The following is a 27,052-nucleotide window of genomic DNA, read 5'->3' on the forward strand; positions in this document are numbered from 1 at the left end:
TTTTTTACTTTGATGCTAAGTATACGTTGTTATATGTGACAAAAAAATACCCACATATTCCATCTCATTTTTTTGAGCAGAGTGCCTTTACAGTGTAACTTTGTCATAATTATCTTCTTAGCACATTTTTAAGCATCTAGACAAATTCTAAGTAGATAATGTTGGGGCTTTTTCCTGGAAAATTTTGCAAATATGGTGACTTAAGCAGTTCTAAATATCTTTGCACAGGTGTTGCTGACTGGATGAAATGAATTTCTGCAACTCAGCCCCTATCCAATGAAGTCCTGCAGGACACAGTGAAGTGTAAGTACATGTGTGAAACTGAGCATGTTCTTCAAATTCTGCTGTTAAATTAGGTATTTTATAATTTAAAAAAAATAAAAGAAAAACAACCCAAGTCCTTCCCCAAATGTCTCACTGTGATAATCACAAAGTGCTGGGGGTTCTTTAATGGGTACAGAGTTCAGTGCACACACTGATTTTGTGTTTTTCCTTCGAGTTATAGCAGTATATGCACATCCAGCTAACACCAAGAGAAGTAAAACTAGTAGCAAAGTGTTAAACCTATTTTAAATACTCAAGATCTCTCCATACAAGAAAGTGGAATTAGGCTTTGCATCTATATTCTGTTGTATTTTAACTTAAATGTAAAAGCTATCAAACCTTTTTTTGAGAGCAGGAGGATGGGACATTCCAAAAATAACCATGATCTAGAAATCAATGTTGTGCCCTAAGGTTTGGAGCCGTCGTGCAATCCCCACTGTCATGGACTTTTGGTAGTAACAGAGTTGAAAACTAGGGCAGCACTGAGGGACTGCCATGGCATTGCTTGGGCATCCTGTAATCTCATGTGTCCTTACTTTTAATCAACATGCTTGCAAACATCAAGGAAATATTTTAAGAGAATAAAAGCTCTGAGAAAAGGCTTTGGTAAATCTTGGTTGTGCGTAGAACAGCAAGAACAGCTGAGAGCAGTGTGTAATGAAAGAAGAATTAGGTTTAAAAAAAAAGAAAAATCCATAGCTGAGGAAAAGAACACTTTTCCCATGCACAAAGTTTTTGAAAATAGAGCCTTTATTCAGATGGTAGTTCTTTAGTCTATAAAGATGTGTTGCAGTGACATTCTTTGCATCATGGGCTGGATTTTGAAACTCTACCAAAGTACTTATTAGAAGGTATTCACAGCATATCAGGTACAACTTCAAGGCTTTTGGATTATTAGGAGGGTTTAGTAAATAACAAAAATCATCAGGGTTTTATAGTTCTTTAGACTTTATATTGATTCTTCTCAGACTGTGCAACATTTTCCAACCCATACAGTTAAGTGGATTACTGCACGTAAAAATAGATTTGGTAAAGTTACCACGTGGCTGTGGGCATGCTGGGGGAGCTCCTGGGGGTGCTTGTCATGGCTTCCCTTTAACTCTTCAGCTGAATTAGAAATATGTGCCTCAGTGAAGCCCTCCCTTATACCAGGGTCTGCTTGTATAGTTAAAAAAATAAATTGAGAAACAGAGCAAGTGTTTCTGCCAGTGACCTCTGACTAGGGATTGAGTTGGTAGTTGGATTTGGATAAATTCATGGAGTTTTGTACCCCTTTTTTGAATGCCACATCATTGGGTTGTCAGTGGATTCTTAAATGAACTTAAGCACTGCTTGGGAAAAATGATTGTATTTTCTCTGCTTTCTGTCAGAAAGGCAGGGAGAATCTGACCCAGCATCTGTGGTGAGCAGGACTGATGGACTGAGCATCTGAGCAGCACCTTGGCAAAACCTGAGCAGGTGCTACTGCTGCCAGCCACACAGCTCAGGTCAGAAGATGTGGAAGGAAGCTGGGGTTACTGGATACTGGGCACCATTTACAGGTGAAATGGGAGGGAGCTGAGGCAGAAAAACATGTAAGTAGTCCAGAAATGAGAGTAGGATATTGTGGATGTGTGAGACAGAGAAGAGGGATTGAAGGCTTGGAGAGGGGTTCACAGATATGGAGGAAGTGTGAAGGGTAGCAAGGGCAGGAACTGTGAAATTGTGTCAGAGGGAGGCAGAAACCAGATTTCATTTGTTCTGTTACCCTTGGACAAACTCATTTAAACTTTGCCATCTGGTGCAAAGGTTGTTAAGTGACAAATTTTAACCCAAAAGAAGTAGGTTAGCAGTTTCTTACCCAGGTTCCTCTGAAGCTTCAGCACAGCTGAACCATCCAGTCTGGGTACCATTGCAGCAGTTCCAATGCTAACACCATTCCCTGACTTCTGTGGTTGTTTGCACCAGTTTCCCCCATTGCAGCTGCATTGATGCTGCATCCACATCACTCTGGGGTGAACATGTGCACACAGAGCAGGGCATGCCAAGAATTTAGAGGGTTTGGGCTATATTATAGGAAGAACTAGCAAACTCCAATAAGCAAATAACAAGTAAAAATAGCTAATAAAATAAATACCAGGTCTTATGACAACAAAAAGTCAAAGTTGCTTTAAAACAATTTCTTCTGGAGGGGAGAGTGTCTTCCTTACCCCTACAGGAAAATGCTTTCAGACACTGAAATTTGGGAGAAGGGTGCAAGAGGCAGCATTATCTGGCAAGTTGAGTTGCAGGAAAGGCTTTGATGCCTGTGCCCTCCCAAACTAATCCATGCCCAGCAAGGGCTCCTGCACCCTGGCACAGGGGGCGACCTTGAAGCCCTATAGCCCCACTCCCTGGCTACTACTGTACGTCTGAGGCCTCCATGTTGAGGGCTGGGGCACCTCAGATTTGGGTATTGTGGTTTTCAACATCACAGCACCCACAACTGGCCCCAGCCTTGCACACTGAAATGCTTTACAAGCTAAATATTTCATCAACTGCCTAGCCCATGCCTGGCTTTAGTCATTTCAAATGGATGCTCTGCATTTAAAAACACTGACTGCTTTGCCCCAGCCCAACATAATCAGCTGTCTTGCAAACTCCACAGCTAATGAAATATTAAATCTGTTCTGGCACCTAGAAATAAATATGGGCTCGAGATTCTCATCACATGCATCTCCCTCTCCTTAGCTCCCTGTCCCTGCCACATCACACTGAGGTGCTGCTGCTCAGTCCAAGGCTTGTTGTTGGGTGGTGGCACAGGAGATGAGCCGTGCACTAGACCAGACTGTTATCTATTGGGATGCAGTGAAGTGATCCAGTCAGGCACCAGCTGTGCTTGCAGCCTGTGGAATGTCTGCCCCACGGCACCAAGTTGCTTAGTGGGAGCTGCATTCATTTAAAAGCTGAAGATAAAAGTAGAACCTTGCATTAGAAACCAGGCTAGAATAATAAAGAGCACAGCAGGCATAAGCCTATACAAAGATATTTATAATTTAGTTACAAAATTCTTGTTTAAAAACAGGATGTAGTTTAAAAGTCACTGTTGTACTAATACCACTGTGTTAATGCAAGGTGACTGTGCCTTTCCAGTACTTCATCTTGTTTTAATTCTCAGGGCTAGGAGTTTATTTGTTTTTCTCCTCCAGCCACCTACAGATGAGCTAAAACAGTAATAAAACATTTGCACAAGATCTGCCCAGGTCAGCAGGTCCCAAGTCAAAACTCCTTGAATCAGAGAGCACAGTGTCACCAGCTTTAACAGGTTTTGGGTCGAGCTCCTCAGACCTGCCCCTGCAAACCCTAGCAGCACATGCTGAGTGCCCAAGGGGCTTAATCCTGCCTGGGGAACTTGCCACTTAAAAATCACACCTGGAGCTGAAGAGGACATGAGGTTGCCTGCCCTGGGAACTGCTGCTAAAGGTTGAGCTTTGGTCTCCTGTTGCACCCCAGCCCCAGAAACTCTGTCTTTGGTCTCTGAGGGAGCATTGTCCCATTGGAGCTGGCTGAAACGACACAGCACATGCAGTGTGTACAAACCCTGCACCCAGCACTTGGCAGCACAATGCTTTCTCCAGGCCCCAAGGCAGTCATTAGTAAAATATGTGGGGTTTTTAATTCACAGGTGGGCTGTTTGCAAGTAATGAGTGTAATATTGTGTGCTGTAGCAGCAGTCCTCTCATACAAGGAGCTGCTGGATTTTTTGGTGCTGTGTGCAGGGGTGGCTGCCTGCTCCCTGTCTCCCAGCTTTCCAGGCTAGGGAGGGTTTCCCAGCCACTGGAGGAGCAGTGGATGTTTTTCTTATTTTTGTGTACCTGTCCATCCCCTGGCTCTGCTGGCCCTGCACAGCCCCTCCAGCATGCAATGGATAATCTGTGACCAGCAGCTACAGTGGTTCTTCTCTTGATGAATGTTACCAGTGCAGTGTTTTCTTTGGCTTTGAAAGCACTGCAAGAAATTCCTTGGCAAGGCAATGACTGACTGGAAATGTGTTAGAAACCTACTTGACAGCTGGAGACCTGCTTGGCAATAATGACTGAGGTGCTGCAGTGTGCCCAGGAGCAGGCAACAGAGCTGGGTGAAGGGGCTAGAGAGTCAGTCATGTGAGGAGGGAGCTGGGGGTGCTCAGTCTGGACAAAAGCAGGCTCAGGGGAGACCTTGTTGCTCCCTAGAACTACCTGAAAGGAGGCTGTAGTGAGATGGCTTGGCCTCTTCTCCCAACTAGCAGCAACAGATCCAGAGGAAATGGCCTCAGGTTGTGCCAGGAGAGGTTTAGGTTAGATATTCGAAAAAATTCCTTCATCAAAGGGATGGCCAAGCATTGTAACAATCTGCCCAGGGCAGTGGTGGAGTCACCATCCCTGGAGGTACTGAAAAGCTGGGTAGGTGTGGCCCTAAGGGACATGTTTAGTGGTGTGGACTTGGCAATGCCGGGTTATCAGTTGGACTTGGTGACCTTGGAAGTCCTTTCCAATCTAAATGATTCTCTGATTCTATAAAACCTGCCTAAAGAGATGGGAAACTTAGCCAGAGCTCAGCACAGGCACTGAAAGTGAGTGCTGACTGCAGTGAGGGGCATGAGCACAGTGCCCATCCCTGCAGCACCCCTGGCCTTTAGCCTGTTGCTGTAGAACAAGCCAGGGCCAGCATGAGCCTTGTCCCAGGCCTGTCACCACCAGGGCCAGGAGACTCCTGTGCGTCCTGGGGTGCTGTTTGCCAGCCCCAGCCAGGCGAGAGCTCTGTGACAGCCTCCCAGAGGGGATGCCCAGGCATGCTCCTGTGTATTGTACAGTAGTTTGGGTGTCAAGAACTCCCCAAAAGCAGGAATGCTTTACCCAGGGTATCTGTTTGCAGCCTCTCTTACAGAATAGTTTTCAGTTTTAGCATAGCTTTTTTTTTTTTTTATTGAAAATGCTATTTTAGTTTGCTCAGCTTTCATTCTGATAGCTTTCTTTTGGAATGGGGTGTTTCCTAAAAAGCTTTGGTATAATTAATACTTCTCTATGGTTGTACATGATTTGATGCTGCCTGACAGGATAAAATCAGAGAAGCATCACCCAGGCCTCTCCCCCAGTCTTTTCCACTGTTTTCTTTGCTTTAACGCTCACCAGTCCTTGTGTGCTCAATGTGTTCTGGCACCTCAGTGCTGTTCCAGGGCTGAGTGGAGCACGCAATGGTGATGGCCCTAAGCTTTTATATGGCAACTCCATTCTTTGAACATCTTTTCCACATTTTACAGAATCACAGAATTGTTAGGGTTGTTGGAAGGGGCCTCTGGAGAGCATCCAACAGGGTCACCTGGAGCAGGAGGCACAGGAACACACCCAGGTGGGTTTGGAATGTGTCTAGAAAAGGTGACCTCACCAGGAAACTGTTCCAGTGCTCTGCCACCCTCAGTGTAAAGAAGTTCTTCCTCATGTTGAGGTGGAACTTGTGTTTTAGTTTGTGGCTACTGCTCCTCATCCTGTCACTGGGCACCACTGAAAAAAGCTTGGCACAATCCTCTTGGCAGCTGCCTTTGAGATATTTATATGCATTAATGAGATCCCCTCTCTGTCTCTTCTTCTCTGGACTAAACAGGTCCAGCTCTCAGAGTCTCTCCTTGTGACTGCTCCAGATCCCTCATCATCTTTGTGACCCCTGCTGGACCCTCTCCGGTAGCTCCCCGTGTTTTGTGCCGAGGAGCCCACACCTGGACACAGCACTCCAGATGTGCCTCACTAGGGCCGAGTAGAGGGGGAGGAGGATTTAAAGGAGAAGCCAATGAGAGGCGGCTTTCCTGCCTGGGTGATTTTTTCCCCTTCTTCCCTTATTTTAAATGGCAGGGCCGGTGCCGGCAGCGCGGCCGTCCCCGGGCGGGGCAGGAGCGCCGGGGGCGCTCGGGGGATGCGGGGCGGGCGCAGGGGCCGGGGGGGACAGGTCGGGGCCCCCGGCGCTACCTGTGCGAGCGCCGCGGGGCCGGGCGGGGGCCGGGAGGCGCTCCCAGCATGGACTTTGACGGTGGGTTTGCGTCTTTGCCGTTCAGGAGCCTGGAGGAGGCGGCGGCGTCGGTGGGACGAGGGCCGGATCCCGCGGGCACCGCCGGAGGAAGGGGCAGCCCGGCGGCCGGGCACCGTGCGCGGCGGGGCCACGCTTCCAGCATGCTGCTCGCACGGACACCGCCCCGCCGCGCCGGTATGTGCCCGGCTCCATCCCCCGAGCCGCGCCGGGGCCGGGAGGGAGCGGGGATGCGCGGCCGCACCCGCGGGGCGAGCCCGGCCGTGGGCAGCGCTGGCCTTCAGCTGCCTTGGGCTCGTGTCGTGCCGGAGAGCAGGGAGAGAGAGAGAGCCGTGCTCTGAGGTGGGGTTTGTCAGGACAGGCGGCGGGGCTGCTTCACTCCTCCCGTCATCTCGCAGCGAGCTTGCCGGCCACGGACTCCTCCGAACTGAGCGAAGCGGAGGTGCCGCTCCCGCTGGGCGCCCTGAGGAAAGGCGGTGCTGCGGACAGCATGGGAGCGATGCGGAGTGGGAAGGTGAACGGCGTGGCTGGCTCTCTCCAAGCGCTGTTCCTGCTCTGGGGAAGACGTGAGGCTACTGTATTTGCCGGCCGAGGTGATGTGAGGGTCTGTCAGCCCCTGCTTTGCCATGAGTACCTTTCCAGGCTTCCACACTGACCCTTATACAGAGCAGGTTACCTTCATCTGGCATGTTATAAAATACAGATTTAATAATGCGATACCCATCATGGCAAAAATTCTTAAACATTTAGAAATATATTATGCTTTCTCATAGTTCAGTAAGTAGCAGCCCAAATTAGGTTTCTAAATATAGTAATTTTAAAAAAGGAGAAAATGCGGGGATTTATCCTGTAGCCTTAACAAAGTGGCATTTTTAACCTTCAAGTACATACAAATTAGTTTTTCTTCTGAACATCACGTTCTGCTGAGAACGTTCTTGCTTTAAAATCACCTTGGTTTGTACAAGTTGCCCAAGGGGTTGGGCAGAGCCTCAGGACGCTGGTGTCCCTGGGGACAAGGTGTTTCCGTGGGCAGGGTCCTGGGGGACAGAGGGCTGGCAGCGGTGCCAGGCTGCGCGGGCACGGCTGCCTCGCCTGGCTGCCGGCCTTCCCGCTTCCCAGGCGCGAAGGCGGCAACTGCTGGAAGCAGGAGCTGGCACCTTAGGAGTGATGGAATTCAAGGAAACAAACACCGGGGGAGAGCCGTGAGACAGAATGGTTTTTAAGGCTGACATTTTGTTGCAATTCAGGGCAGCTTTTGTACAGTTGGAGCGTCTGGTTGTTAACTCCTGGCTTTGTCCTCTTACTCCTCGGTTTGTGCGAATCAGTAGTAACATAGTTGTGATTTTAAAACGTGGGGCTGTGTTTTCCTGTGTCTTCCTGTGTGAGATGTGGAAAAATGGATTTCCTGGTGCATTCCTAATTCCCATTTCCCTTTTTATAATTGGCTTCTGGAGATTAAAGAACAGAATGGGGTTGTGTGCTGCTTTTATTGTGCTCTTCTGTGGGTCATCTTGGGCAGATCTTGACTGTCTCCTTCCTTCTGACTTTCATTTGTGTTAATCCAGTGGAGCCTTCAGCTTCCTGAGGGTGTCACAAAGGCAGGCAGTGTCCCTCATTCATACCTTATGCTCTGCAGCTCCATATGTTTGTAGTTGAATCTTGTGACAGCCACTACAATAAAACCCGACCCTGTCAGCCTGAGACACCGATCCGCTGCTTTAGCTGCTGCTGCTCCTCAGTTCCTGCTGGCAGGATCCCCAGGCTGGGCAGCAGCCAGCAAGAGCTGCAGGAGGGGCTTTTCTTGCTCGTAAAGATTTGTGCATCCCTTTTCATTGTCTGCAGCTCTGGCTCTGCCAGGCACCTGTGGAGGACAGGAACGCACCTTTACAAACCAGGCTAGGTCCTGAGCCTTGGTCTGAGAGTTAGTAGCTTAATGTTTCAATGTGATCCTGAAGGGGACTGTTAGTAGGAAGGCTGTGACTCCATAATTGAGTTGTTGGGTTGGATATTTTACGGTATATGTAGGAAAATTCCCATTTCCACTCTAGTTTGTTGCAGTGTTGGAGCGCTGCGATAAACCAAGAGGCTGATTTGTCTGGGCCCAGTGCTGTGCCTTAGAGCAGTCTAAGCTCAGTGTAGGACTTGGCCAGTGTCTCTGACACCTTTGGTGGTGTGCCTTGTGTTTTCCCCTGCTATGGGGATGGTCTTCAGACTGTGGATTTGCAGCTAGTACAGATGGGAGGGAGTGATAATTACAAGAGCTGTGGGCTTTGCTGAAAGAAGTGTTGGATCTGCATCCTTTGGTGTGATGCAGGGCAAGGAAACAGCTGTACATATAGGTCAAAAACTTTATATCCATTTCTGGTGTTTTGTTTCTGTTCACTCACCAGTTATGGGCATTATTTTGTATTTGGAGTCTTTGAGAATTCTGGATCTCCTCTATCACTATTAGCTGTCCCTTCCAAAGGCATTCCTCTATAGTTTCTATAGTTGGGTTCCTTAAATCTTGGCTAAACTTCCTGCAGATGGAGTTTCTGAGAAGCCCTGAATCTTCTTCATGCCCTTTCTTCTCCAGTCTCACTCCAAGGCCTTAATTGCTAAGGAAATGCATTGGTTCATTATTACCCACCTAGAAAACAGGCTTCCATCAATGGTAGGTAAGTTAATGTTCCCTCTTGTCCATGGTCTGGCAGTCTGTACTGGTGCATGCATGTGTTCTGAGACATTGGGGAAAAACCGTCAATAATTGTAAACATTTCTGTCCCAATTCGGACTAACAGCAGTCTGTACAGCTGTTTGGACAAGCAGCTGAGGTAAAATATGAGCAGAACCTGTAAGAGGTTTTTAGCATCCTGTTCTCCAATGGCCTTTGGGCTGCCTCCTGAGCTGTGTGTGCAGCTCTGGTGAATAAACTGCTGCACTGGAGGGAGGATTTCAGGACAGGCCAACTGGGTACAGTTTTACTTTCATGAAATTAGACAGCTACCAAGCACACAGTGTTCTTTGCTTTTAACAAGACTTCTTCTTCCTGAATGAAGAATAACACTGGCTGCTGAGGGCTGTACCTACTGGCATTGCTGTTCTCTGAACTACTCATGGATATTTTCATGGATATCCACTACTCTTGGATATTTTCATCCAAAGGTTTCTTTTGGTATTTTATTTTCATTTGCTGCTTCCCAAAGCTTGGGTAAGATTGCTAGAATAGTGGAGAAAACACTTTTTTTTCTTCTTGGCTTCTGTGGTTGTGTGTCTTGGGGAGTTTCTTGATTTTATGGGGGCTTTTGCCTTTTTTTTAATTTTTATTTTAAGTCAGTACTAGTTTTAGATTTCCAGACTTTGTCAGCATAAAAACTCACATTGACACAGCTGTACTATTTAGCAGCAAAAACACCCCACTTGCACTGCATGTAAATCATAAAGTGAAGTAAGAAGAAACATTTTCTTCTCTCGTGTTTTTCTTCTAGTTTGAAGATTTTCATGTTTCTTAACTGCATTGCTAAAGTGCTTGAGAGATGAAATTTGACATGGAAATTGCCTCCATTAAGTAACTCAGTGCTCTGACAAAGGAGGTTGTAGGCAGGTGGGGCTCAGTCTCTTCTCTCAGGTAACAAGCAGTAGATCCAGAGGAAATTACCTCAAGTTGTGCCAGGAGAGATTTAGGTTGAATATTAGCAAAGGTTCTTCACTGAAAGGGTGGTCAGATTGGAACAGGCTGCCCAGGATGTGGAGATGTGGCCCTTACGGACACGTTTTAGCTGTGGACGTGGCAGTGCTGGGATAATGGTAGGACTTGATCTGAAAGGCCTTTTCCAACCAAACCAAATTTATGATTCTGTGATCAGCTGTGCTCTTATTGAAAAACCTGTTAAAGTAAACTAGAGGCCTGCCTGATTTGGAAAAGCAAATATATAATTCCCTCATTCATTTAGAAACTGGCTTAGAAGCCTGGAAAAGCTTTGTCAGTTCTGGCCATGGAGGGGAAAAACCCAAGCCTTTGAAATTCCAGGACGTTCCTTGAGACAGATAACCAGGAGACTTTCCCTTCCATGCTAATCCTGCACAGCAGTTGTTTGCAGTTGCTGCATCCAGCCTTTTCCAATCTGTAGCTCTTATCTCTTGTTGGCACTAAGCGACAGGAGAGCGAGGGGATGGCTCTGAGAGGAATGAGAGCTCCAGTTTTGCTTTTCATGTCTTGAGCTGTTTTGGGATATTTGGATATCAGTGACTGCCTGAAGCAGCAGAATCTTTGGTATTGTGCTTGTCTTAAAGTAACCGTAGCTGTTTAAAACTTCCTTTTCCTATGATTAGGACGAGTTGTTCTAATAAATGTTATAGTGCATCTCCTGTGTAGGATTTGCAGGAAGCTGGATGTTAAGGAGAGGCAGGACTGAAAACCTGGTGGGTTGGACTGCTCTGAGAGCCCCTGCCTGGGGCTGCTTTGCACAGGGAGCTCTGAGTCCTGCAGCCATGGAGGGGATGCTGTGCACGGAGTGAGTGATTCATCCCTCTGCCAGTTATGTGCTGCTGCTCTGCTCGCAGCCGCACAGGATCCAAAGGGCAGTGCCACGAGTGCTCCTGAGTTACAGCCCTCCTTGTTGGGGAGAGAGGGTGTTCTGGGTTTCCTCTCTGTTATCACATGGAGGCTGTGAATATTTGAAGTGATTGGGTGCAGTTCAGAGGTGTGGATGCCTGAGTGCTGTTTGGTTACCTCTGCTGGTAGGTCACCTGCCCAAGCTCCAGCTTTGAATACCTTTGTTCCAGAGTTTATTGTTTCCATGATAATGGCAGCACTGGGATTGTCTGACTGTTCTCCCTGTGTCCTTGTGTGATCCAGGTCCAGGTCTCCATAGAAGCTTTGAGAGGTAGAAGGGAAAACGGGAGAGAACTTTTGAGGTTAGGCAACAGATAGGGCACAATACCCTTCCGATATCCTTGCTGAAATCCTCCTGACCTGGACTTGCTGTGGGAGGAGGTTGGCATCCTAAAGATGACCAGGAGCCACTTGCCCAAGCAGTGGCCCCACTCTGAGCCTGGCATTAGGTGCTGTGTATAAGTTGTTGCAGCCTGTCATTCAGTCTAATTTATTAAGTGCTGTATCATCCTTTTACCTTTTTCAAAGTCAAGTTCTGTGTGGGAGAAAAGGCAGGCAGGCTTGTGCAGGGCCAGCACCACAGACTGATCACCTCTGAATATTGTGCACCTCTGACATCCTGGAGAGTGCTAAGCTCTGTTCCTGGGTTCCCTTTGCAGAGTTCCAGACGTGAAGCTGTCTGTGCTCTCCTGGGGACAAGGGGACAACCTGTTAGAAGCAGACGTGGTTCTGGTAAGTGGCACTCTGAACTTCTCCTGCAGATACCCAGGGGAAAACTGAAAACCTCCCTGCTGGAGGAGGAGTCACAGTTGAACCAAAAAGTTTGGCTCTGTCACAGCAGGAATTACTTGCTGCCTTCAGCTGGGCAAAGCTGCACATTTTGAAGCTGTTTTGAAAACTTTGACTTATTTTTAATCCAGTGACTGCTGTGATATAAAGTGTTGCCGAAAGCAGTTTCTTATAGTGTAATATTGAACTTCAAGGTTTTTTCCTGAGGTTCTCATGGATGGAAAACATTTCAATAGTAGCAGGAACTTACCTGCTTATAATGGCTACAGATGTTGCATAACAGCAAAATGCTTGCTTTTCTGCCTGTTTTCATCATATGATGGTGTATTGTAGAGGCCAGTGAAACCCTTCATTTTTGATATTGCACATTTATTTTTTGCAATTATTTTTATTTATTATTTTAATGCTGTTAAAAAATCTTTTTTTTTTAAATGGCAGTTATGTAATTAATGCGTTTTTCCTCTATTTTATGTTGTCTAATAGTGAATTGCAGGCATCCTTTCACCATTTTTTGTTTCCTTCAGTAGTTAGAAATGAACTTATCTTGGCAGGAAACACTTTGCCAGGCTGGCAAAGAGACTGCTTAGTCCTCAAGTGCCCGCTGAGTTCAGCTACCACCCCCTCAATATTTTCTCTGTCCTAGTGTTGCCACAGTAAATAAAGTATTAGGTGAAAAAACATCTGAACTTATCCTTGGGAGCTTCCAATTCCAATATGGAATTGATTGTTTTCAAGACTTCCATTAAAGTCATCCACAGTGTTGTGCTGAAGTTAAATGAAGCATTTAAAAACATCTTGACTGTGCATGCAGTAAAATTGAGCACAACTAGCAGCCTATATTTTTCAGATGAATAAATCAGCATTTCACCTACTGTAAAATCTGTCTCTAAAAGGAGAAGATGAGTTCTGGTTTCTGATGATGCTGCTTTAGCTCCTGGTTGGGAGTGAGCAGAGCAAGCAGAGCACGCTGACCTCTGGCTCCAGCTAAGCCCAGCGGCTTTGTCACGTGAGGAGCTGCAGAGCTCTTGGCCTGAGCCCCAAACCATCTATGCAGTGATGTCTGAGGCACAACTGGCCTCAGAGCAGAGCTTGGGCACTGACAGAACAGGCTCCTGTCACACAGTTTTGCCTTGTGCAGTTACAGGATGCTGCATCGTGCTGGGAGTAAAATGAGCTGGTTTAATTTGTTGGGGTTTTTTCCCCTCTCAGGGTATGTGCGAGGAAAGGTAGAGATGTTAAAATCTGTCACAACTTAACACTCTGTAGATGAGTTAGGCAGAGAGGATTTAAACAGCACTTCACCATGTGTGTGCAGGCAAGGGCTGTCAGCAAAACAAGGAGGCAGCCAGAAGGTTGAGGGCAGCTTCATTTGCAATTATTTCTGTGCCAACAATTATTAACTCCAGTAGACCGGGCAAACTGTAACACTCACTGCAGTGGCTTGGAAAGTACTGAGCTCTGTGAAGAATGAAATGAGCAACAGGCAGGAATTCAAACTAGGGTCCATAACTTGGCCTTGAAGCTCAACTGATTTGGAACAGTTGAATTGTATTGTGTGCCTTGCTGTCTGCAAGCTTTAGAGCTGCCCTGTCCTCTGTGTAGGACAGTCTCAGGAACGTTTGACTTGGCCCAGATGAAGAGGCAGAGGTGGGGAGTTCTGCAGAGGAAGATGCTGACCTTTGGGAATTTCTCCCTACCTGCTTTAAGAAGGAAAATCCTCCCTCTACTGACATTCCATCCTTTCCATTAGACACTAACTCATATGCTGGTATCCCCTAACAGAAATCTCCAGCTGCACAAGGGAAACATTAAAGGGAAACAGGATAAAATCCTAACTGAAGCTAGCTTCTATTTAACAGACCTCCATTAAAAAGCTTAAAAAAAAAAAAAAAAAAGGACCACTATAGCTCCAGACTTGGATAAAAAAATCCAAATCTGAAGAGACTATTTTAAGGAAAGTGTCAGGGATAAACTCTGATAAAAATACACTGCAGCTGTGTATTACCTTGGCTGGATGAAACTGCAGCTTTCAGGCATCAGCAGTGCTGGGTGGTACCTGCTGTTTGTGACTCTTTACCATGTACTTGGATCTACATATTTATCCAGAAGAGCAAGTGGAAGTGATTAGTATTAATGTTTTATTGATGGTAAATATTGAAATTAGACATGCACAAGATATTACTATTAAAGCTTTGAATTATTCAGCTGCCTGAATTGCTTTCAGGCCTCTCCTTGGCCTCTGATCTGGAGGCACGTTAAGTTTACATGTGGATAGACATGGGTATGAACCTCCATAGGGATAAATGTAGTTTTTTGTGCAGTGAAGGGAACCCTGCTGTTTACTCATCTCATGACAAGTTATCCATCCAGTCTTTACTCATTTAATGATAAGTTATTGGAATAAAAATCTGATAGCTTGGCTGTCCTCTGTGCTGGGTAAAACTGCAAGTAGAGGTCAGCCCTTGGCAGCAGGGTTTGTGTTACAGGCCTGTGGACTGCAGTGCCTGTCCCGAAGCCCTGGGCACGTGCTGCACAGGTCAGTGTGCACAAAGAGAGTCACTGAACATCGGTGACATGGGCTACAAACATTCCTCTACAATGCTGAAATGTCCTGCTACAAAGCTAAAGGTGTGACAGTTTGTGTGGACTTAGTGGTTTCTGGAGCCATTTAGGACAGACTTCCTGCCAGGAGCACTAGCCACTCCTGTTCTGCACTTCAGCCCTACCAACAGCTAGCAATGGTTTTTATGAAGCAGCAGAGAGAGGAGGGGAACGTGTCCCAGGAATCTGGTTCTCCTGAGTCAGCTACTAGACCGGGGAAGTCCCATCCTACCTGTGAAGCACCATTTGCCTGCAAATGGGATTGATTTCCTCTGCAAATACTTGCCTGTGATCAGGTTACTGGATTGGAGCCCCTATTTCCTCCAGTGTATTAAAGAAATAAGTAAGGCTTAACATCTTTGCCATGATTGTGTTTTCAAAGGCTACTTACAAAACATCTTTAACTTTGGCTGACCTTAGTACAGCGTCATTGGGTGAAGCTGTAGGGAACAGTTGGTTTCTGTGCTGCGCAGTCTTTATTTTGGCTGGCAGTCTGTTAACTCTGATAAGTGGGTAAGCGCATGCCAAGCAAAGTCAGGCATATCGTGAGATTCTGCTTTGCCTGAGAGAAAGTAGCCCCAGAAACAGCTTTGTAGGCCAGTAAACAAAAACCCATATTTGGAGTTGACCAATTCTGGATCTTAAGGACTTGAAAAGGACTCTGCCAGGTGTTTCATTGGTCACTTTCCTTCTCTACATGTAGAGTCGTCCTGCTCTAGTGAGAATGGTGCTCTGTTGGAACTGCCTTGATCACAGCAGGCTGCTGCTGCTTTCCCTACCCGCTCCAGGGAAAAAACAAAACCAGCTCTTGTTCCTTGTGAATACCTTCTGGTGGCTGCCCTGCTCCAGCCTCCTTCAGCAACAGCAGAATGACACTGGGAATTAGTGTCATTGTGCCCAGAGGGTGTGTGACAGCCATGACACTGGACTCTAGCTATGGTGGTTGTGTGGTGCTGCTGGGGGGTGGTTTTGGTGTTTATTTCCAGCAGCAGCAGTCCCTGGAGCTAAACAGTATTTGTTTGCAGTTTCAGGAGAAGCGTAACGCATTGTCAGCTTGGAAGAAACAGAATTTTCTTTTCAATAAGACTTTTACATTCCTAGATGGCCTACATCCCATACTGGGACTTGCATTCAAAGGCAGCGTGAATTCAGGTCAAACTTTGCCTACTTGTAGTAGATGGATGTTACCGATAAAAACATTTTACGCACGCTGGGCAGAGATTTACTTAAGCCGCTTCTACAAGCGCCTGTAGTGAATTTACGTTTCCTTTGAGCTCACTGAGAATGGTAACGTATTTATTGCCTTTATATGAAACACTCTTTTGACAGATTTCCTCGGAAGAAGCACAAAAGGAGATGTTCTGTTCTTTGAAAATAACTGGAGCCACTGGCAAGAAGCAGCGACACTGCATCGAACGAGGGAACCGCTTCCAGCTGATCAAAACATGCTGCTGAACTGACTTTTGCAGCTGCATTTTCCAATGTACCATGGGATGCATCAAATCCAAGGTTGCCTTCCAAGGTTCCAACGCTGTCCAGGATGAGAGGATCGGGGGAGGCGGCGAGGGGTGCACTGGGGAGAAGTCGTCGCTGCTGGCGGTGCAGGCGGAGGACAGGGGCCCCTCGAGCACCATCGTGCTGGACTACGCGCACCGGCTGTCGCGCGAGATCCTGGAGCAGGCGGTCAAGCAGTGGGCGGTGACCGAGAGCAAGTACAGCGACATCCCCTTCATCGAGAGCGACGTGCCCTGAGCCCTCCTGCCAGCGCAGAGCCTCGCCGTGGGGAGGTGTCTGCAGGGAGAGCCTGAGAAAGTCTGCCTTTTAGTGCAGATTGCTAACAAACTAACTGGATCGCAGTAGAACCTGTTCGTCAAGTGTCATGCGTTGTCAGCCATGTGTTGAGTCTACTCTGTCTTTGTACGTGCTGGATGTGAGCAGAAATCAGCGTTAAAAGGAGGATGAGAAGACTGTGGCAGCCCTGCACCTCTACAAGCACTGCCACAGAGGACAAAAGGTGCATTATTTCTGTGTTCTGCATAAAAGATCAGAGGTCTGTCTGTAGGTGAGATGAACTCTGTGCTTGGTGAATTTGTCTGCATTTCGCTGAAGTGAAATCAAGGTCTGCATGTAGCAAAGGTTACTGCTGTCATAAATTTTACTTTTGATTCTGTGACCTAACTAAATCTGTAAAATCACAAAATGAAGGTGATGGGAGGCACTTTGTAAACCCCGGTAGTATTCAGGGAGCCATTTGGATGATGATGCTCTTCACCTTCCATTGAAGTGAACCAGTGAGAAACGTGCCAGTGTCGATAAGCAGTGCATTATCATTAACAGATGCTTCTGTAAATGCATGAGAGCTTGTCTCTAAAACCCTGCAGTAAGATAGGTTAATGACATCTGGTTGCTGTGTTCAGACCGAAGCTCTTTGTTTTTCTGGTTTTGTTTGGGGTTTTTTTGTGTTAGGGTGCTGGTTTGAGAGGATTTGGTTTTGTTGTTTTACTGTAACCCAGAGAGATGTGCAAAAACTACTGATGAACTAGTGAAAGGAACCTTCAAAGGTGTGGCAGTGCTTCAGGACAGTTTGTTTCATGGGAGCTGTGGCTGCATTACACTGAAATTCCTCTCTGAAGTACCACTCTTGGGACAGGACATCTTCTTTCAGCTTCTGTAGGCTGCTGGAAAAACTTTTCCCCACTGGAAAAGCTGTTCATGGCAATGCCAGCAGGAGCCACAGGAGCCCAATCCCTGAGCAGTGCCCTGAATGCAGAGTTAGGGACTAAGCCTTAGGCCCAAAGCTCAAGGGCTGCATTTCTGCCCCAGTGCATCCACACGCTGCTCCCTGCTTGCCCAGGATCCACGGCCTGACCCACTGCACTCACAGCTCCTGTTTGACAGATCAGAACACCCATGGATTGTTTTCATTCATCCCAAAGGTACAATGTTGCTGATGTTTTATACGAAGTGAAGCCTTCTAACAGCTTGGCTTTTACCACCTGTTTGTTTCTTTCTCTGTGACGCCCAGTTTAAAAGACAAAGTTCTTTTTCCTAGATCAGAATGCTTTCCATTTTGTTTTCATTTTATAGAGAAATGCTTTCCATACTGGCTAAAGCTGTTACTATTTTTAAAAGGTACACATAGTTCTAGTAAATGATCCAAAGCATGATTTTTCAAGCAATGGGAAGCAAGCAGAAAGAGGACCATGTCAAATGCTGTAGACAGTCTATGAATTGAGCTGTTTTCCAAATGCTGTGACACAAACTTAGGTATTTGAAATTTACCTATATGGGGAAGGGGTTTTATCTGGAATGAAGGGTGGAAAATGCTTCTCTGTGACACAGCACAAGGCTGCCATTAAATCCCAGTGACCAGACTGGATTCCCAGTGACTTGCTATTAGGGCTGTTCTCAGGCTTTTGCTGGAAAAGGGAACAAAATCAGCTTATGCTGTAATATCGTCCTCTTTGAAGTTACACAGCTGTCTTCAAAGCCATTTGCAAAGTGGGACTAAGGTTTTATGGTTCACTTAAATTCTCCTCCTAACAGTGATGTTCCTTCCAGTTCTACAGCATATAGAACATTTGATCATACTCTGTTTGCTCTAAAATACCTCCATGTATTAGTATGAGTTAGAAAGCAAAGCCAAAACACTGATCAAGTCAGTACATATCAAATGGATATTGCTTAAGCACAGTATTAAAAAATATTCATATTCTTATTTTAGCTAAAATAAAGCTTTATTACAAAAAAGAAAAAAAAGGGCCAACCTTTCTAACATGAGTGTGGGCTTGAGGATGTGAACACTGCTAACGACAGTAATGAAAAATAAAAAGCCAAAGCTCCACAGCCATTGTTGGCCAGGCAGGTGAGGAGCAGGCAGAAAACTGCACTCACTGTCAGAGCACCTTGAGGTGCTTCTGCCCTGGCCCTTGTACAAGGCTCCCTGGAGGCTGCCATGGGCAGTGAGGTGCTGCAGTGCTTCCTGTTGCCACGTCTCAAATCCTTCCTCTGGATGTAGCCTTAGCACCTGACACTCTTCAGGAATATCGGATGCCCTTTTGAAAGTAGCTCCCTGCTGGCAGGCTGCCTGCAGCAGGCAGAGCTATAGCACAGCCTGAGGTTCCACCCCAGCATCCCTTGTGATCAGCACTGGCATTTCCCCAGAGGAGGGGTCACCCAGGCACCCCAAACGTGCCCCAAGGACTGCTCCCCTGTGGCTGCCCTGCCTGCCCCACAGCTGCCCACGGGCTGACAGCACCAGCTGCTTGCTGGCCCGACCGGTCCCTCACCTGCAGCCGCCAGCCTCGGCCCTCGCCGGTGCCTGAAGATTACAGCAGCTCCAGAGTGGCCCCAAGTGCAATTCCAGCTCCTTTAGGATGTTTTCCATGACACTGGCACTTCAGGGAAGGCACGCAGCAAATGGAAAGCAAACAACAGGGAGACGGCTTCTCACCAGGAAAATCATCTCTTTTACAGGATGCTGTCCTTATAAATAATGCACTTACCCTTAATAGAAAATAAATCTGTTCAGTGCTACAGTCTGGTAAGAGATGGACGGAGATCTCTCTCCAGAGCTCTGCTGTACATTAACAGGCACAACACTAATACATTGTAAAAATCAAGACTTCTTCACCTAAATAAATTTATGCTAAGCTGTGCTAGAGTTTTACAGAACCACTGACAGTGGGTTTCCAGCTAAGTTACCACTGATTCTTTGACTTCATTTTGTGTAATAAAGGCACTCCAGTTTGGGACTGGCATACTCTGCGAAACTGTTTACTTCTATTTAGGAGTTAAAAATACATTTGCTTTATATTTTCTCCAGGAAACAAGATTAATCTGAGTGGGTATGATGTGACTGACTTGATATTCTAATAATGGTTCAAAATACATTAACTGCAGCACAACTTGTAAAGTTGACGTTTCTTGACTAAGGCACATCAGTATTCCCAAATAAAACACACTACAATATATTTTTACAATATTTTTTGTGGAAAATATTTTCTTGTGGACCAAATAAAATTCAACTTACCATCTGCTTGTATGCCTTTTATTTGAAAAAAACCACAAGATTGCAAAGACTGGACAGGATCTTGTTACCTTGAGCTTGAGATAATTCCTGTTCACATAAATTCTGGAAGCAACTGAACATGTGAGTCAAAGTTTATTAATTCAAAAGTATGTTCTTCCTAAGATCTTGTACAATCACAGGAGCCATGATCCCTACTCCCTGGGAATTACTGTGTTTTTCATTTAATAGAGTTGGCTAAAGACTGCTCCTTTTATACAAAAATAATGGAATTAGTAAGATAACTCATCTTCAAAAAATAAAATTTAAGATACCAATTGTTTATGGATGTAAAACATATAAAAATTTTAAATAATACAAGGGGAAGTTTGCACTTCTTATGGGACTAGTTTGAGCTAGAAAGTCACGTGACACTTTCAGAATTACCCTAGAGGTTTTCATGAAATCTCAATTACTTTTGGAACTAAACTCAAGGACAGTCCCATAACAAGTATGTCCATGGTAACATAAACTCACAGCTGAAATTTTAACAATTTTATCTTACAAGACTCTAGTGCCAAAGCAAGGTGCCATTTTTTCTTGATTTAGCTCTCCATTTGCTCACCTCTGATTTTTTGAAAGTCACTCTTGGTAGTTCACTTTGATGCCTGAATTTCCTGGACTTTGTTTCCAGGCAACAGCTCCTAGAAAGGAAGGAGCCTTAAGCCACTGCAGACCATTGCTGTTGGTCATAAAAACTGCCCAGCGTTGAAAATTCCACAATGGTTCTGCTGCAGCTCTGAGTTTTTGATTCCCCAAAAAGTCAGGTGGTGCTGGTTACTGACTATGGCATTTGAGCAGAAGTTTTCTTCCTTTGGTCTTCAGAGAAGCCAAAATTTGTACTTGTGACCTGCCTGTAAGCGTAGAAGTAAGCAGATAGAAACACTGCTACGTGATCTGGTGAAGCATAAAAAAGAAGGCGTAATGTTGAAGAAAGATTAGTAGCTGTCTGTTGCATATACAATAGAAAAAATAATTTCCCTCCCACAAATACTTGTATCAAGGGGTTCTGGTTATGCTGTGTAACTTCATGTATCACCAGATCAGAACCCTGCCACCTTGAATGCACTGGGAATTGCTGCTTGGTGTTCACAGCGAGGTTTGAGGCACTTGTTTCTTCGCTGCTGTAAGACCAAGAAAAACCAGCAATTTTCTGAAATTGTGAAATACTGATTATGCAGTTGAATCAGACATAATGACATTTTAAAAAGTGGGCTATGCAAGCAAAGAGAAGTGTGCTTCAGGCTCTGGCAAGATTATCACATTTGAAACAATGTTTACATCACACAGAAGGCTGAAAAATGACAAATGTTTAATCAATAGAACAATTTCTTGTTCTCAGACTAATAATGTATCAGTCTGAACTTTTATTTAAAAGGGTATTTAACACCATGGATTCTGTCTTGCATTTTCCTTTGTAGCTCTGACTGCGTTAAAGGTTAACCATATTTTATTTTTATTGTACACAGAAGAATCTGTGGCACAAATCTCAATTTACCAGATCAGTGACAAAGCCAAGAGCACAAAAGGTCTCTTGACTTTTTCTTATTAGGTCACCCCTTAAACTGTGCTCTTTTCCCCAAGGGCTCCTCCTAAACTAAAAGTTGATGCAAAAATTAAATGTTAATCACTGTGTAAGTAGTAAAAATAACAATTTGCCTTGAAGTGACTTTTCCCATTATTAAACAGAGATACAATTATTTTCTCATTACAGAGAATGTTCCTGAATGCAAAAAAAAAAAAAAGAAAAAATAGACTTGTGAATCTCAGGCTAGTTAAAAAAGTCTTGTCCAAATTGATCACACTGCAGTTAATTTTTGTATCACAGAACTAAGCAGACAGATAAGATGTCAGTAGGTTTGATCTTTACAGCTTGAGATCGTCATTTCCCAGTGGTTTAAAACAACTGTCCACAAATTCATCGCTGACTTCTTCTAGAGCAGCAGGCTTCCATTTGGGGGACTGGTCTTTGTCAATCAGCACTGCCAGGTGAACAGAGAAACACCAAAGTTACTCATAAACTTCCTCCAATTAAAATGACTTAAGACTGCAGCAAGACAGACCACTACAGTGATTCCATGGGGGAACCAAATCTGTGTGCTCTGGAGAAGGCAGAGTTTCTGTAACACAGATGTTCCTACTCTATTTGAAGTTCCTGAGTTGTGACCTGCCCAGAGGTGTCTCTGGGAGTTGCTGGATGATACAAGGAATAGTGAATCACTTCAGAGCAGCCCAAGATTTGAAGGAACAGACCTGAAATGGGTGGTTTAGTCAGACCTGACACTCTTGGCTGCCTTACACTTCATGGGAGCCTGCGAATGGCACTTTATAGTGCTGCTTTTGGACAAGGCTTTCACACCTCTGTGCAAAATCTGACTCTTGGGAGAGTACAGGAGATGACTCAGTGGTGCTAAGTGCCTAAAGCTAATTTAAACACATCACATTAATAATGAAATAACTCACGAGGAGAGAGTAAAGCAGGGTATCTTTGTGGGAAGTGAGGGTGTATATTTGTAAATACTGACAGCTACTGAGGCCTGGGTAGATTTAACTGTGACAATCTCTATAACCTTAGTACACAGACTTCATGCTGCATCCTGGGAAATACATCACTGAAGATAAAAACCATCACTGAATGAATCATATGTAAAAGGCTAACAAGAAAATGGCAATTCCCAAAGAACATTCCCTGTATCACAGGAATGTTGAAGGCATGTCAGCAATGGCAACAATAAAACAAGAGGGAGTTAATTTGTGTGTAAAACTGACCAGTACAAATAGAATTCCAGAGCATCCTTCCAAGCACCCTGCAGGCTTTAAGAAACCTATAAAGGTGCTACTGAAAATGTGAGATTTTTATCATTTAAAGAAGAACAGCTGTAAGAACTGTGGCTCTCTAGGCTGCACTGATTGCCAACAACCCTCACAACCCTCATTCCCTTCAGAGGAGTGAGATCAGCACCTGATTTGGAAATGCACCTGTGGCCTGGGGGAACCTCATGACCAACACAGCCCACAGCAGATAAGAGAGGACAGGCAGGAAGAGAAAATTTCTCTCCTGAGAATGGTTTTTATTTGTTTGTTTTCTGACAAAGCATTTAGAGGAGGATAGTTCTAAAGGCAGGTGAACTATAACACACAGAGACCAGATATTTCCAAGAATAACAGCTATTTTTGGGTAAGTTGTCACATTTTTACAAACTAAGTTTGTTCTTATTGAGTGAACTACAAATATCCAAGATGAGGAATGTGTAAGGGGGTGGAATGTTATGTTCAGTTAAAAGAATACCTACCTAGAGACTGTGCTTACCAAAGAAACCAGGAATTATGGTCTGCCTTCCAACTTCTAAAAAAAAAATGTGACCTGAAAACTTCTCTATCACTTTTCTGTCTTTAACCAATGGTTGAGAATGGCTAGAAAATACACACCATTCAAATGACAACTGCACTAATTAGTATTTCTGTAGCTGAAGGCATACAGACATCACAATGCTTTAGCTTACATCCCCACAGAGAAAGGCAAATAGAGCCCCACACCTGTTTACTGGTAAATAGGGAACTAAGGACTCCTTAGAAACAAATTAATTGTAAAAGGTAACCCATTATAAGGGAAACTGCAATTCCACTGAAAACAGAATCCATGAGGACAATTGTTTAAAAGAAAAGTCCTGTGAAAGAGTGCTTTTACTATGTTGTTCAACTGGGTAACTTACTGAAAAGCTGTGATCTTGCAGGGTATTTCTGAACACAGTGAAACCACTCATTGGCTTGGGTTAAAAGATGTAATTATCCTAAATCAACTACATTTATTCCATTGGAATAGTAGTTATCTACAGATTTTCTTCAATTTTAGTTGAGGTTCACAGTCTGTTATCCACAAAAGTCAACATTGACTAGAGGTGGTTTAAATGAAGAGGAAAATGTGTCCATGTGTATGTTACTAGAGCTTCTCCTCTGCCATGCTGTAGTAAGTGCTGCCAGTTCTCCACTCCAGGGTACTGCTGTCTATTCAAGTTCATCTTTCTGTTTGGATCTGTGGCCAGTTCTACCTTGGAGGATAAACTCAATGCTCATAATGGTCTCCCCACTGGAGTCTTTAATCTTGTATGAGTCAAAATATTTCTTTTCTAATAGTATCATGAAAATAGTCCCTTTCTGCATTGACTTCTTTACATTCTGTATCTCTCCAGCTTGAGATCAATCATGAAGAAAACAGAAATTCTGAAGACTTCTAAGGTAGGCTAAGGGAAATTCATTATGATAAAAGTAACTGAGCACAGATATCATGTTAAAGGTTTGTTCTTGCATTTCACCTTTTTTAATCAAAATCCCAAAGCTCTTCTGTTCAGTAGCAGTGACTTTACCAAATTTCAGTTAGTGCTCTGTTGCTGATCTTCCTCCAGCACAGTCAAAACTCTGGTATTTCCAAGCCCCTGACATTCTGTTTGCTGCCATAAAATCTCTCAGCTCGTGCAGGGCCCTGGGGTGCCCAGGGTACAGCTCACATCTGCCAGCCCTGCAGGGGAGGTGGCAGAAGCTGCACACAAATACCATCTCTGCAGCATCAGCAAGATGTAGAAGACCTTTACAATTCCATTTCAAGTGCACATTCCTGCACAAAGAGTTAGGAGGGTGAATTAACAGATATTTGCCCCTGAGATTTGCTGCCGAGATTGTATCCTACCTGATGTGTCTGAGCACTGACTCCAAAGATGAACACTTTTCTTAAGCAGTAAGATTTGAAAAACAATTCCTGGCAACTACCCAGACCTATGCATTTTTTAGTTGACATATTATTCTATTAATCAAGGTGAAAAATTGATACCTAATGTGTTCCAAGTCCACATTTACCATTTTATAGGAAAATACTGATGAAATATGATCCATGTGTTTTATGCTTTAAGATGTTTGGCTTTTCTTTAATCGTTCCAATCACAAGAATCATAAACAGAGAAGACTGCCACAGCAGATTTTCAGGTTGAAAGAAAACTGGCTAAAAAAAAAAAAAGGAAGAAATTTTGACCTCAGGTCAAAGCAGGTTTAAAAAGCTTTAAAACTACTCCCTAGAAAGCCTTTTAAAATTATGGCTTGAAGGAGATGAAAGGTATTAGTAAAACCTGACCTGTGGCCATTGGCTGCCGAGAAACATTCTTAAACTAAAATCTGATTGTTGTAACTCAACTTCTTTTGATGGTAGATCTTTTTGTGGTAAGAGGGTCAAGAGCTGGCTCTTAAATGCTTGTAATGTAAGGCTTTAAGAAAGAGAAAGCTAATATGTAACACTTTTATCAGTTTTATTCACAATGGTTGGTCCTGTGAAGTACTTAATAATCTCCCTTCCTGTTAAAAAGGATGCTCAGCACGTTGATGGATAATGATTTTTATGAAATTAGACTAAATTACAAAAGTCATCTTGAGTCAGATTCTATACTCCTCTGCAACAAGAGAAACAATGCTAAGACTGAAAATCTGAGAACAAGATCTATGCAGTAAGCAGAGAACAAAAGTGCTTCAGGAACAAATTATTATTATAAGCAATCCCCTCAGTGCACTTGGATCTTTGGTGGGTTTGTTTTTTTCCTTCCCCTCAGATAGCTGAACTTTTGCTACATCATCCTGTATAAAAGAGAAGTTTCCCAATTGCAGTTCTTGCAGCCTCTTTACAAGCAGTTTGTGTATTTCCTGGCCATACTGACAAGGGATTTGCCTTTGTACTGTACTGCAGTCCCAGATGGTTTCATGACCTTGTGGCTTGCAAGGAGAAATTCAGCTGGTGTTCCTCTGACTCTCAGACTTGGAGTTTGTCACTTCCTGAATAACTACATTTCAGCAGCTTATTTGCTGATTTAGAATATATCCCAGAAACAGTATTTTTGAGGTATCCTTGTCCCCATTACCAACATAATGGAAACCACTTCTCAACATGTGTGGTAAATTCTTCAAAGGAGTGTCTGCTAATAAGTGCTAAAAACTAATTAATTAAAGTCAGAAACCTTCCCCATGCTGAATGAATAAATTTTGCATCTCTCACCCCAGGCTATCTTTAGTAGAGTGTTACTAATAGCAGCCACTCCAACTAATATCCATTCCTCAAGTGGAATTTAAGCTGCTCTATAAAGACAGATATAAAACAATGAGGAGGAGGTGATAATACTTGAGTACGTAACTGTGTGAACTGAAAGTCCTACCAAAAGTTATGCATCTAAATGCCTTGTACTGTAAGCTCCTTGGAGAAAGGAATGCCCGTGCTTTACTTCATCTCGTGATGAACAGTACATAAATAATTGCTACAGCTCCTAACAGATGTGACTTTGGGTTTGACAAACTGCACAGTGAATCAGCAGTAGGATCAAGGACAGGCTCGAAGTCTGTCCCCTGGATAAACTTGCTGAGCCATTGCTCTCATTTTATCACTACTTCTCTTGACCAATGCCTTAAAGTGCTGAATTAGTTAATGTTAAGTTTACATATATAGTTTTTTAGTAGTAAGACACTTCCATCCAGAGATATTCTGGATATGGGGAAAAGTAAATCTTTGTTCTAACCATTTTCTATACAAACAGTTGGTTTTGATTTTGAGTCTCAAAGCATTGTGTAGCTGGCTGAACCAGCTCTGTGGCAACACTAAACCTGGACACAAGTGATGCATGCAGCTCTACTCAGTACTGTCAGTGTTAAATGAGAAATGGTGTAACCAGATGGATAAATAACGTTAGGGAACTGAGACTGCACAAAGGAAGCAACATGGCTCTTGTGCTTTGGAACAATAATAAATTTTGGCCACACAGAAGTTCAATAAGCAAAACCTATGGAAAGCTGGGAAGTTTTTTCTGGGCTGTTGCTGCATGCACTTGTAGTGATTTCCAAAGAAGCACCACAACTGTGAATCTGCGTGCTGTTAAGCTAGAGGAGTGTTTCTGGTGTGGATACTTACCTGCTCGAACCCCTTCGTAGAAGTCATGGCCTTTCTGAAAGATGATAAAAAAAACCTGTTAACATGAGAGGCTCTATTTATCCCACCCTTCCCTATCCTACTTCTGCTTGAAATGCAAGTTCTCAAGATTCAGTCAAATCCCACTTGAACTGTTCTTTTCTAGGCCTACTTTGTCTTTACTTATTAAAGAGCTGTGTATCTTCTTAAGTGCAGCCACATCTCTTAAAATCAGTCTGTTGACCTGTAGCTGATCAGGCACCGTGCCACAGTCCAAGTTCTCCCTGTGTAACACCTCAGATCTTTTTCTAAAGAGGTTCACATAATGGGGCTAAGGTGTGTGGTATCAGAAGTTCTTTTGATAAAGGCCAGTCTTCAGGAACTGTGATGTATTCTGCATACTTGGACTTTGCAGTTAAATGGAATCCCGTAAACATCCAATTCCTTTTTAAAAAAGGGAAATGTAACACTTAAATCCCTAAGCATGCTTCATTAGTAATGGAGCCACAATCTTAGTTTTAGTCAGGCATTAGAACATCAGAATTAGACAGATTTTCACTTTTTAAAGTATTTACTTTAACTGTCACAGATCATTTAATCGGACATATAAAAAACTTATCTTAAAATGTGACAAAACTAATAATAAGGATGCCATGGCAAACCCTGCAAGGCATTTGTTCAGGTAATTCAGTTAGCAGCTCTGTTCCACTGCAAGGATCACTTTCCCATA

The 27,052-nt window shown here is 44.2% G+C and overlaps 2 protein-coding genes across 6 annotated transcripts in view; one reads left to right on the forward strand and one right to left on the reverse strand.

Moving 5' to 3' along the window:
* Window positions 1–241: 241 nt before the first annotated feature.
* Window positions 242–19,876, forward strand: CUNH2orf88 (chromosome unknown C2orf88 homolog). 5 transcript variants are annotated; one of them, XM_041487593.1, is made up of 4 exons: window positions 6,270–6,516; window positions 8,915–8,992; window positions 11,593–11,665; window positions 15,653–19,876. In XM_041487593.1, exon 4 carries the CDS (start codon window positions 15,812–15,814, stop codon window positions 16,073–16,075), a length of 264 nt encoding a protein of 87 aa, XP_041343527.1. In that variant the 5' UTR covers window positions 6,270–6,516; window positions 8,915–8,992; window positions 11,593–11,665; window positions 15,653–15,811; the 3' UTR covers window positions 16,076–19,876. The 5 variants fall into 5 exon arrangements, with proteins under 5 accessions (XP_041343529.1, XP_041343528.1, XP_041343525.1 ...); XM_041487595.1 differs by lacking the exons at window positions 6,270–6,516; window positions 8,915–8,992 and adding an exon at window positions 242–303; XM_041487594.1 differs by lacking the exons at window positions 6,270–6,516; window positions 8,915–8,992 and adding an exon at window positions 1,710–1,811.
* Window positions 19,469–27,052, reverse strand: part of HIBCH (3-hydroxyisobutyryl-CoA hydrolase) — a 36,350-nt gene continuing 28,766 nt past the window's right edge. Inside the window, exons 11-12 of the mRNA XM_041487590.1 lie at window positions 26,326–26,359; window positions 19,469–21,373 (exon numbers count right to left, since the gene is read on the reverse strand). Of these exons, the coding sequence (XP_041343524.1) occupies window positions 21,258–21,373; window positions 26,326–26,359 (150 nt within the window). The 3' untranslated portion in view covers window positions 19,469–21,257. The remainder of the gene's footprint in view (window positions 21,374–26,325; window positions 26,360–27,052) is intronic.

Source organism: Pyrgilauda ruficollis, unplaced genomic scaffold, assembly GCF_017590135.1.
Source record: "Pyrgilauda ruficollis isolate IOZ18807 unplaced genomic scaffold, ASM1759013v1 scaffold81, whole genome shotgun sequence".
In the NCBI taxonomy this organism is placed as follows: domain Eukaryota; kingdom Metazoa; phylum Chordata; class Aves; order Passeriformes; family Passeridae; genus Pyrgilauda; species Pyrgilauda ruficollis.

What these genes read in the sequence shown, in the direction of transcription:
- CUNH2orf88 (XM_041487595.1), top strand. Translation starts at nt 15,812, where the DNA reads ATGGGATGCATCAAATCCAAGGTTGCCTTCCAAGGTTCCAACGCTGTC.